Here is a 13,127-nt window from a genome sequence, read left to right on the forward strand (position 1 = left end):
TTTCTTTAAGCCCCGACTAAGGTTCACTGACTACAAGAGAGACAACAAGCACTTCACCTTCGGATCTTTCGCGCAGAACTTCATGATTTCCCTCCAGTGTCTGTCCACCGTCTGGAACTGACGGCCTTCTTCTGGCATCTGCTGCATGATATCCTCAGAACAAAAGATGGGCTCTAAGTAGAGCCACTGGGCCTGCACTTTTAACCATTCATCAATTGTTTCCTGGATTCGGATCAGACGGTCCTCCCAGGCCTTGATAAAAAGCACACTGCACTAACTTCCAGTTTTTAAAAGAAAACTATATATTATAGCAAGAATAAAGTAGTAGAATTTTGTGTTTTAATAAATAAAGCTTGCCTGAAGATCAGAGGGCAAAACAGCCACACTAGTCAACCATGCAGCCGAGGGAGTGATGGCACACAGCTTTAATCCTGGCACTCAGGAGACAGAGGCAGATGGATCTCTGTGAGTTCGAGGCCACCTTGGGCTACACAGATTGACTCTGTCTAAAAGAGAAACAGAGCTCACACAAAGGTGATCCCAGACACTTGGGATCATATGCCTTTAATCCCAGCACTAGGGAGGTGGAGACAGGAGCGGCAGGGCTGGGTGGAGAGAGGAGTACAAAGGGGGAAGAGGCAGGAACCCAGTGGAGTGTGGAGTCTGAGGTTGTGGAGAGCACTGCAGAATCTCCCCTTTGTTTGTTTGAGCTTTGGTAGAGGTAAGATTTCTCTAGTGGCTTGACTGCTTTGCTTTTCAGGTTTTCAGGGTGAACTCCAATATCTGCCTCTGGGTTTTTAATTATTCATGCTATAAAAATTCTCTATTGTTTTAATATCAATAGAAAACAACTTATACCTTAAGATCACTTATAGGAATCTTACATATGTTTAGAAAAATATAGGAGCCATAAGTTTTCCTTAAATCAATGAGACTCACAGTTGGTAGTGATTGTAAAATTATTTCATTTCCTAATCTCTCAGGGAATCACTCCAAACCTTAATGTATATCCTGCTCTACACCAGGTATTGTCAACTATGGATGATGTTGTCCTCCATACCAGGCAATATTTCAGAGTGTCTGAAATGTCACAAGGTTGGTTATTACAGCTAATAGGGAAGATAACTTCTAACATCTAGTGTATGGACACCAGAAATACTGCTAAACGTACTACAATATGCAGGGTTATCCCCATATGTAACAAGACTTTCTCTGTCTCATCAGCCAGCTCCCAAACAATGACATGGAGACTTATTATTAATTACCAAAGTTTAACCTTAGTTTAAGTTTATTTTTAACTAGCTCTTATTACTTAAATATTTTTATTAGTCTGTGTTCTACCACATGCCTTTTACCTCCATCCCATCCTGTGTCTCTCACGCCTAGATTCACCTCCTACTTCCTCTGCTCCTGTCCAGAAGTTCGGCTATACCTCTTGCATAGCTATTGGCCCTTCCACTCTTTATTAAAACAATCCCAGCAATGTATTCTCACACAGTGTACAATTATCCTACCACACCCATAACCAAGAATTATTCAGTCCAAGACCAGAGAAGTGGCTCAGTAGAAAAAGGAACTTTACCCAGACATCCTGAGTTGGTGCTCCAAATGGGGGCCCATATAGTGGAAGGAAAGAACTGACTTCTATAAGTTGCTCTCTGACCTAGTCACATGCGCTGTGGCCTGCATGCATGCACACATGTACATGAAGACACATACACAGTAATAAATAAACATATGAAAAAATAAATGTATATAAAAAAATTACTCAGCCCCAAATGTCAATAGTGTAAAGTTGGAGGATCTTGCTCTGTATTGGGACAGTTTGGAGAGAATTGAACTTAAATTTTTAAAATAAAGTAAAACAAGCCTCCCAACTCTCAGAGATTGCCTGGTGTTAACAAAATATTTCTCAAGTGTACGTATGGCTTAAGGTCCTAGGTTTAGAACTTAATTCCTTGTTTTTTAAAACATAACATTTTAAATTTCTCTATAACTTTTTAACACACACGTGCACATGCATGCATACTCACACACACATGCACACACACACACTTACACACACTTGCACACATGCACACACACGTGCACACACACACACACACACACACTGAATAAGAAAGGCCAGGCTAGCCTGGCTGTAGGGCAGATCCAGTGCTAGGTCTCTTTGAAAAGCACAACTATTTTCTACAAATGACGGCAACCAAGACCGTCTATGAAACACTGTTTATGCTTAAATTAAACCATTCACATTATAAAAATGTATCAAAACATCACAATGTATGACAGGAATATATAAAGTTGTTACTTGTGAATTCAAATTATATATAGTTTTAAAAAAACTGCCTTGGTTTGAATCTCAATTATATCATTTACTAGCTAAGTGAATTTGGACAAATTATCTGTCCTCAGTTTTCTTACCTATTTAGATAGATAATAACAATGTCTACCATGAAGATCTGCTGTGGGGAATAAATCAGCTAGTAATTGTGAAACCACAAGACCATTGACTAGCAAAATTAACATCAATCAAAACTGGAATCAACAATCCAGTAATTTAAGCCGGGCGGTGGTGGCGCACACCTTTAATCCCAGCACTTGGGAGGCAGAGACAGGCGGATCTCTGTGAGTTCGAGACCAGCCTGGTCTACAAGAGCTAGTTCCAGAACAGGCACCAAAACCACAGAGAAACCCTGTCTCGAAAAACCAAAAAAAAAAAAAAAAAAAATCCAGTAATTTGTCTTTTCCTCAATTTATATAGCCCCCAGTTAGAATTCTGATATTATTGTTGTTACCTAACAGAAACTTAAAGTGTTAAAGTAGCAGTGCTTGGGTTGGAGGACAAAACTGCTGATTGCAAACACCCTGTCAAGTTGGTTTTTTGTTTCAAATAAAATCAAGGAGCTGGGTAAATCAACCAAGGTTACCCAGCTCCTCTTCCAGGTCACAGAGAGTAAGTTTTGGTTCTTGTTGTTATTTGTTTGTTTAAATATGTAGAAAATTTTCTTTCTGCCACCTTTAAACATTCAATGTGTTTAAAAGCTTGACCTCTTTTCCTTATTTTTTTACCTTTTTTTTTGAGACAAGGTCTTGTCATATAGTCCAGACTTGGTTCTAACTCGCTAGATAGCCTAGGGTAGATTGGTGTGCACGATGATTCTCCTGCCTCAGGCTCCTGAACACTGGGATTACAAGCTTTGCTAGGAGCAGCTAAGGTGTTATTTATAGTTGTGTGTGCACAAGAATGTGCCTACCTGGCTACCTCTACACTAGATGACAAGTCTTTCCAGTATAAATGTCATCACATGCACACACACGCACACATGCGCGCGCGCACACACACACACTCAGTGCTTCCCTTAGTTTATACAGTTTATAACCCTTTCTTAGTCTTTTATCTTCTGGTTGTGCTTTATTGGTTTTGTGCTCACAGAGGGGAAAAACTACTGGACTTTGTTATCTATGAAGCTATGATCATAATTTGTATGTTTTCCATAGTTACCCAAATCAACAATAAAGATATATTATTTACTTTTTGAAGTAAACAGCAATTCATTAATTGCTTGTTATTCAAACTAGAATTAATAGTGATAGATAACTTTACTGTGAGGATACCGTGTGATATGTGATTTGATTGAGCTTTCTAAAATTAGCTGTATTTAAAAATTCCCAGGAATGAAGTTTTGAAATTTCACTTGCAATAAAAACTGCTTGTGGGTCTAGAGTGTTCACTTAATATGTGTGGGGACCTATTACAGAAAGGAAGGCAGGAAGGAAGGAGGAAAGAAAAGAAGGAGGAAGGGAAAGATGGAGGAAACAAACCAGAGCTAGGTGTGGTGGCTCATCCTGTAATTCCAGTACTCAGGACCTGAAGTAGAATAATCATCACCAGTTTGAGACCTGCTTGGCCTATATAGTGAGTTAAAGGGTAGCTACAGAGTGAGTTCATGTCTTAAGGCGAAGTAGGAAAGAATCAGGAAGACGCAGAGGGAAGCAAGAAAGAGTTTGATACTGTTTCCTTTTATCTTTATCACTGGAGATAAATCTTAATAAAGTATGACTTTCTTCTCAAAAACATTAGTTAATATATTATTTTTTTATTCATTTTTAAGCTTTTATATAGATGAGCGTTTTGTCTTTATCTATCTGTTTATCATGTGCATAGATAGAGCAGCCACGGAGGACAGAAGAGGGCATCAAATCCTCTGGAGCTGGAGTTGCAGATGGTCGCTAGCCACCTTGTGGGTGCTGGGAACTGAACAAGTGTTTTTACCACGGTGTCGTCTCTTCAGCCTCCTACTGCATATTAATCTTCAAATGTGTATTTTTGTATCTCACCACATACCAAGGCTCAGTTGTATCACTTGAATAGACATTTTAAAAGCATCCAAGAATATTTTCATGAGAACATATATGAAACAAGATAGACATTTTTATAAATGACAAGGAGCTATCATATGTAACATACCTTGATCTCATTTTCAAATGGTTTGATAAATGGTGAGCCTCTCATTGTCTGAGTTTTTATAATTTGGTCGTCAAGAATTGCCTGAATCTCATCCACTGAAGAAAGGATGCAGACTCCAGTATCACGATACAGACTTATGTGAAAAGAAATATCATCCCACGCTGCTATCATGGCATTCATGGCTCTCTCCAAGGAAAATTCCTAAAAGGGAGAAATGGAAAAAGAAGAGGATGAAGAAAACTGGAGGCAGATAGAAATAGGATGACGGGAAAAGGAATTTACAGCTAGGTGGTGGTGGCACATTCCTTTAGTCCCAGCATTCAGGAGGCAGAGGCAGGCAGATCTCTGTGAGTTCAAGGCCAGCCTGGTCTACACAGCAAGCTCCAGGAGAGCTAGGGCTGTTCCACAGAGAAACCCTGTCTTGAAAACAAAAAGAAAAATGAAAAAAAGAAACTTATTTATGCTATTTAATTTCCCTAGGCAACTCAGTGAGCATTTTGCTCATTAAATTGTAATCTCCATAACTGTCTGCCTGTCATCTGTCTGTATCTGTCTGTCTGTCTGTCTATCTTTTATCTACCGTCTATCTATCTGTCTATCAAGAAGGCATAATTTTTAAATGATTTAAAAGTTCCTTAGAGAAGTTATGGACCTAGGAGAGAAGCAGACACCACCGTTCTGCTGAAGGAGAAGAACAATAAAATGGCACTCTCCTATATCCACAGCTGCCTTGCTCAGTTACCATCAGAGAAGCTCCTTCCTGCAGTAGATGGGAACCAACAAACAACCTATAAATGGCCTGTCTGAAGAGAGTGGAAGACCTTGGAACACCCGATCCTAAGTGAGATGTTTCCACCAAATTCTTCTTCTCTGTGGCAGAGGAGGTGGAAAGACTGTGAGAGCCAGAGGGGAAGGGGGACACCAAGGAATCAAGGCCTTCCAAATACAGCAGGACAGATGCGTATATGAACTCACAGTGATGGTGGCAGCATGCAGAGGGCATGTGCGGTCTGTGCCAGTTGTCCCAGTGCTGGGAGGGAACCCAGAAGCTATCTCTAATCGATAACTTCTCATAAAGGAAAAATTAGCTTTCTCCAATGGCTTCTCACTGGGTATACAAACCGCTCTCAAGGGCAGGCGCCATACCCAGAAGCATATGGCCAACAGAAAATTAACCCAATGGTATTCTTTTTTAAAATCTTACAGGTCTTCCGTGTATATATTATGGTTTCTGATTTTGTGTTTATATGGGAATCCTATGTGTGCAAACGAGTGAGTCATTGAGTCTACATGTGTTTCTTGTGCTTTTTCTTTGGCTCTTTTCTTCTGTTTGTTTTGTCATATTCTAATTTGTTGTTTTTATTTTAATTTACTTTATTTTACTATATTTTTAGATGCCTGTTTTCTATTGAGAGAAAGGAAAGATGTGGGAAGAGTTTAGGGGAGGGGAAACCATAATCAGAATATACTATATGAAAAATTCTATTTCCAATTAAAAATAGAAAAAATTCCTAAGAAAAATGAAGTGTTTTGAAGTTTAGTTGTTATGGAAACTCTTGTTGTCACTGTTAAAATGGGCAACAGAATGAAACACCCACTGGGTTGTCTCCAAAATGGCCTTTTTGCAGGTAGCCTGTAGCTTGAATTTTCTGTGTATTTCAAGAACCTTCTTTCTAAGCCATACTTATTTGTTGGAACATACACACAGACACACACAGTCACAGACACAAACACATACAGTCACAGACATAGACACACAGATACATACATACACACACACACACATACAATGTGCTACATACATATCCATTCACTCAGGTTCTTAATAGAACAATCATATAACAATACTAATGTATCATCCAATTATATCGCAACATGGCAGAATTAGGAAAGTATCAAAGGGGCAGTTTCTAGTCTGGATCTCAGAGAAGCAAGCGCGTGTCTACGTCATGAAAGAGTGGTCCTCTATGGCCTTCCACTCACCATTGTTATCTGTACTATATACACCACAGCAAAACAAAACCTGCACCCCTCAGAGAACCAACCCATCAAGTATTTCAGTTTCTCTTCGTGCTTACCTTGCTTGCACCTGCGCTTATCACTTCAAATTTTTCTAAATATGGTGTAAGGTTTAATTTTAGAACCTTTCTCAGTGTAGTTCCAGAATCTGGAGTTAAGTCATAACCCACAATCTCTGACATCTGTTTCCAGTGACGAGCTCTCATTCCTGGGTTGCACAGAATGGAGACAGTAGGGATGTACTCCTGAGGATGGAAATGCAGACAATAATCTCATTTGACTAACCTTAATAATAGGAAAATTACATTTCTTTAAGTTATTTAATGTGAGTGCAATCAAAACATCAACTAGATTGAGAGGAAGGGAACAAGGAGCAGAAGGATTCTAAAGTTCACCTGCAATATTAGATGTGCATAGCAATCAAGAAATTACCAAAGTAAGAATTAATAAGGAAAAATTTCATGAACCTTAGTATCACAAAAAATAAAGTGCTTAATAGCAAATTTAAGAAATGTGAGGCCTACATAGTAAAAATGAAAATATAATTTTAAAGGGAATGGAGATCCAAATAACTGGGAAGATGTTAAGGGCAGAGTAGAGAAGGGATAACCACTACTACAAACCTTTTGAAAAAGTCACCTGTAAGCCTGCTGCTGTGGGGCTTTCTAAGACATATACATGCACATATATTGAAAGAGTGACATACATCAGACAGCACCCCTGCTAGACACCACAGGTCAACAGAACCTATCTTTATGGAAGACGCCATAAGCACTTTGTAAAGAGTAAACATTGAAAGACCCCAACCCTAGTCTCTATCTTAAGATGTTTTTGTGATCAACTAGGCCAGGGAAAAACCAGGATATCTGTGGGTAGCAGAAGCAGCCTTGAGAAAAACACCCAGTCTTTTGTGTATCAAAGCTCAGGGCAGCAGAAACTGGCTAAAAACTGGTTTAATTTAGACTTGTTTTGTCCTGATTTTTTGTTGTTGTTGTTGCACAGTAGTGTCTTTTATTAATAGGTATATTTAAAAGTTTTTCACCAGATATTTTTCTGTGATACAAACAAATTTAAATTAATAGTGAAAATATTTTCAACTAGGATAATTTGTATGACTTTTTTTGGGAAATTAATTTCTGTTGGCACAAAAATGGGTCTCCACAAAAATAGACAAGCACTTTGGGCTTCGTAATTTCCTACTAGTCCATAAGGACTATAATTGTTTTATTTATTTATTTATTTATTTATTTATTTATTTATTAGAGATTTCTGCCTCCTCCCCACCACCACCTCCCATTTCCCTCCCCCTTCCCCAATCAAGTCCCCCTCCCTCGTCAGCAATTTAGACAGACATATAACCCCTAGTGAAAAAGAAGCAGTTAAAAGTCCCTCCCCACAAAAAAGCCCAGGGTCAGATGGTCTTAGTGCAGAATTCTACCAGAATTTCAAAGAAAACTTAATGCCAATACTTCTCAACTTATTCCACAAAATAAAAACAGAAGGAACATTGTCTAATTTGTTTGATGATGCCACAGTTACCCTGATGCCCAAAGCACATAACAACCCCATAAAGAAAGAGAATTACAGAACAATTTCCCTAATGAATATAAATGCAAAAATTCTCAATAAAATACTTGCAAAAATACCATTCACCATGATCAAGTAGGCCTTATCCTAAAGATATAAGAGTAGTTCAACGTACATACACTGATGACTGCAATATAAACAAACTGAAAGACAAAACCACATGATCATCTCATTAGATACAGAAAAAAATCAATGACAAAATTCAGCATCCCTTCATGATAAAGGTACTGAAAAGACTAGGTATACAAGGGTCACACCTCAACATAATAAGCGCAGTTGACAGCAAGTCCATAGTCAATATTAACTTAAATGTATAGAAGCACAAAGCAATTCCACTAAAATTAGGAACAAGACAAGATTGTTCACTTTCTCCATACCTATTTGGAATAATACTTGAAGTCTTACCTAGAGCAATAGGCCAAATGAAAGAGATTAAGGGGATACAAATAGGAGAGGAAGAAGTAAAAGTATCTTTATTTGTGGATGATATGATAGTATACATAACTGACCCTAAAAATTCCCCCGGGAAACTACTGCAGTTGACAGTTTCAATGAAGTAGTTAAATGCAAGGTTAACTCACAAAACTCAGAAGCCTTCCTACATACAAATGACAAATAGATGGATAAAGGAATCAGGGAAATAACACCTTTCACAATAGCCTCAAGTAACATAAAATATCTGGGGTAGCTGCAACCAAGCAAGTGAAAGACTTGTATGATAAAAACCTTAAGACACTGAAGAAAGAAACTGAAGAAGATATCTAAAACTGGAAAGAGCTCCCATGGTGCAGGACATAGATCAAGCTGGAACTGATCAAAAAATTTCTTCCACGCTGATTAGCTTGTATAATGATGGGAGGTGTCATGCAGGCTACTGGGTAAGAAAAGACATCAATGGTATTACACAGAGCTGGACCCTTCATAGTACAGCACCAACTGCCAGGCAAGATGTGCTTACTGGTGCAGCGGTAACATGATGGCTATTGGGATAATCAGCTTCTTTCTGATTGGATCTGAGCAAACTCCACAGAAGGGAATCAATGTCTACTACTGTAACTGTAGTGAAAAGCCCATGGCTCAGGGGGTAATAGGCCTTAGAGGAACCTGCTACTGTTGTTCTGTTAAATGTACATGTCACACTGCCTTCTAAATAGCTATTACAGACCCATAGGTTAGAAAGTACTTCTCTCTACCTAGGGAAAGAAAGTTCTATCTTTGGTGAGTAGCAGTTAATGCAGAGACTGCCAGAGCGCTAAGAATAGGTTCCTGTTGAGTACTTAGACACCTAAACGGGACCTCTAGGTCATGTAACCGCCTTGAGGGTCGGGGAACATCATAGAAAAGCAACTGTTAAGAATACAAGAGCCAGGAGAAGAAAGGAGTGTTGTGAAATGGTGTCCTCTAGACATGCCATGACTGCATGGACTGACTGTAGCTACAGGTAGTCTGTACGAGGCTGCCATGACTGCATGGACTGACTGTAGCTACAGGTAGCCTGTATGAGGCCTGCGCAAGTTCTAGTGAACAGGATCAGGTCACATTCCAGCAGACATCAGTAACTGGACTGACTTAAAAAAAAAGGGGGGGAGAGGACACAAAGAGATGGGAAAAAGAAGAACAAAATGGGTAAAGTGCCTGTAATCACAACACTCAGGAAACTGAGGCAATTGCCAGTTTGGGGCCAGTCTGGGCCACACAGTAAACAGGCTAATGGGGGGGAGGGGGCACAGACCAATCTTGTCTCAGAAAAAAGGGGCAAATGATCTAAAAAGGCATTTCTCCAAAGAAGGCACAAAAATGTCCAGTAAGCATGTGGAAAGATATCCAGCCTTCAGGATGATGCAAGGCAAAACCATGATATACCACTTCACCCTCACTAGAGTGACAAAAGCCACCAAGACTGACAATTAAAGTGTAAAGTATGTTACCCAGCAAGCATCAAGTTCCTTTCCTATCTCCTGTGACCCATGGAAATATTACTGGAGGGACTGTGGGTATAGGCAGAGTACAGGAAACCCAGAGAGAGAGAAGCAGATATTATATAAAAACAAAGAAATGTTATGATCAGTCTTATAGTAACAAATTTAACAACTTATGATCTTCAATGTAAATTAAGCGAAATAATGGGGTGATAACACATGCTACATCCTATAGGAAATAAGACACTCTACTCACACTGTTGTGTGTGTACCAGAGTTCTGAAATATTCAAGTGCTAACACTCATCCGTGGCATAATAAAGATAAGAAATATGAGACGAGAGTTTGCAGATTTTAATTTTTGGACTATGAAATGTACTAAACATAGAAAGTAATCCATAAGTAGTCAATGTCTTTAATGAGACAACTCATCTAATCATTGGAAGAATATGATGCAGACAGGGCAGAACTTAAGCAGCCTCACCAGCCTACAGTCTGGACACGCTAGCTACACAGCATTGCCACTAGAACCACTAGTGCATTATCAGCTTCACAGAAGAAGGAAATGGCAGCCAGTGTTGTGGTCCATGCCTACAGCCCTAGGACTGGAAAGGTATAAGTAGGAGGATCATGAGTTTGAGGCTAGCCTGAGCTACACGAGGTCCAGACCAGGTTGGGCTGCACAACAAGATTGATGACATAAGTTCAATTCCAAAATCCACATGGAGGAAGGAGAGAGCTGACTCCTACATGTTGTCCTCTGACTTACAGACACAGCTAAGGCATACATGTGCATGCATTTTAGTAATAACAATGTTCTCTGGCCTCCATACACATGTGCATGGATGCCTCACTAACGTGTTCCTCTATACATGAATACAAAAGAACACACATAGTTGTGCACGTATGTATATACATTAATATTGTCTAAAATAAAGAAGGTGAGGATTTGACCAAAAGATAAGGGAAAAAAAGTATTTCAAAACTACACACACACACACACACACACAAAAACTCCACTGTTATGTGGGTCTCTGCTTATCTCTGTTTTTTGTTTGTTTTGGTTTCAGTGAAACAAGTGGGTATTTCACTAGATAGCCCACGTTAGCCTGGAACTTGTAATCGCTGTTCTTCAGCCTCTAGGTGCTGGGATGTGCTGCCACACCAAACTCTATATTTCCACTTTTCTTTAGGTGTCAGAGTTACTCTATCAAAGCAGCCATCTCGAAACCACAGGAAGTTCACAACTCATAGCCTTAACAGCTTCTGCAGCAACAAACAAACAAACAAAACCAGGTTCCTAGCATCCAGCCAGTTTAAAAATGCCAAGAGGAGGCCGGGGGGGGGGGGCGCACGCCTTTAATCCCAGCACTCGGGAGGCAGAGGCAGGTGGATCTCTGGGAGTTCGAGGCCAGCCTGGTCTACAAGAGCTAGTTCCGGGACAGGCACCAAAGCTACAGAGAAACCCTGTCTCGAAAAACAACAACAACAAAAAAAATGCCAAGAGGAATATTATTGGCCCAGTTTGGACTATAGGCGTATCCCTGAACCAATCACCACAGCCAGAGAGACGACATAGTAGGGTTGACTCATTTTGTGTCAGGCACGCCCATGAGATACAACTGATTAGTTACTGACCCAAACTTTTTTACATGGAGCCGAACTACTGAATACACATTCTTACTATTGGAGAGTTGATTTTATATTTTATATACTATATAGCATGACACTGAGAAGAGATGTATGATATTTAAATGCCGTTAAATACATGTATACCTTAAAAACCTTTATTTGCTCCATTACGATAGCACACATAGCAATTGTAGGATTCTCTTTTGGTTCTTCTTCAGGTTTCTCTTCTACCAAAGATCGTTTTCTTGCTGCCTTTCTTCTTTCTTGTAGTTCTTTCTTTTGCTTGGTTTGGAAGAATTTCAGTGTCTTAAAAATTTCCCGGGAAAACTCATCTACATCGGCTTCCATGCTTTCCCCATTAAGGTCCAAAAACCCTCCATCCATCCATCTGAATAAGAAGAAAAAATAATTTAAAACTCAGACTTTTGAACTATATATAAGTATTGGGAAACTTTTCTGTGGAATCATTTTGTTCTATACAAGAGTCAACTGAGTCACACAGGTAGAAATGACGGTAAAGGGGCAGAGATAACATCATCATTTAAACTGCAGGGCCTGCAATAAAACATGCATCCAGTGACAAGTAGGTAACTAACACTATTCAGTAAAATGCAGACTTGACTGCGCTCTTCTAATTTTGTTTGAGTATTAGTAAACTAGTTCCATAAAATGTGAACTGGCTCTGATAAATGTAGCACAATTATTAAAAACCCTGAGACAGATATCGGGGTTCAATCTGAAGGTCAGAAAAACAAAACAGTCGGCCACTGTCTGTTCCCTCAGTCTGAAATGGCGATCCTGCCTCCAGGAATCCTCAGAATGAGACTGACTGAAAACTGTCTCCTCCCATTATATAATCCTGGCTAGTGCTGGGATTAAAGGCATGCACCACTACCACCCGGATTCTATAGCAAACTCGGGGTTGGAGAGATGGCTCAGCAGCTGAGAGCACTGCCTGTTCTTCCAGAGGTCCTGAGTTCAATTCCCGGCAACCAGCTGGTGGCTCACAACCATCTGTAATGACATCTAGCCTGGCTAGCTCAGTCGGTAGAACATGAATCTCAGCGTTGTGGACTCAAGCCACACATTTGTGCCAGATATAATTACAGATAAATCCAAGCTCTATTGCACAGTTCAGCAGCAGGTTAGCATCATCTGAGGCTCTCCCATATGACACTTGCTTTTCACACGAGTAAATGAATAAGTACTACTTTGAAACCTTTAACAAGAAATGCCTTATATTTATACACTTTTATATCACTTGCTTAATTTTTTATTATATTACCAAAAGTTACCTTTTTTCTGTTCTTTGCCACTTCAAAACAAAATTAAAAAACTTCTGGTAGGGCTCGATGTTAACTTTTAATTTTTCCAGCTCGGGATACTTTGTCAGTTCCCATTTGAAAAGCTCCTCCTCTTTATTAATGAACTGAACTGCTTCTTCGGATTCCTGAATGCGTTTCTGTAGTTGCCTTACGTCCATCACATACTAAAAGCAAACAA

At 39.5% G+C, this 13,127-nt stretch overlaps 1 protein-coding gene across 1 annotated transcript in view; it reads right to left on the reverse strand.

Moving 5' to 3' along the window:
* Positions 1-13,127, reverse strand: part of Dnah12 (dynein axonemal heavy chain 12) — a 161,927-nt gene that overhangs the window by 119,412 nt on the left and 29,388 nt on the right. Inside the window, exons 15-19 of the mRNA XM_057770077.1 lie at positions 12,920-13,113; positions 11,769-12,012; positions 6,547-6,732; positions 4,469-4,669; positions 58-252 (exon numbers count right to left, since the gene is read on the reverse strand). Of these exons, the coding sequence (XP_057626060.1) occupies positions 58-252; positions 4,469-4,669; positions 6,547-6,732; positions 11,769-12,012; positions 12,920-13,113 (1,020 nt within the window). The remainder of the gene's footprint in view (positions 1-57; positions 253-4,468; positions 4,670-6,546; positions 6,733-11,768; positions 12,013-12,919; positions 13,114-13,127) is intronic.

Source organism: Chionomys nivalis, chromosome 5 (assembly GCF_950005125.1).
Source record: "Chionomys nivalis chromosome 5, mChiNiv1.1, whole genome shotgun sequence".
NCBI lineage: Eukaryota > Metazoa > Chordata > Mammalia > Rodentia > Cricetidae > Chionomys > Chionomys nivalis.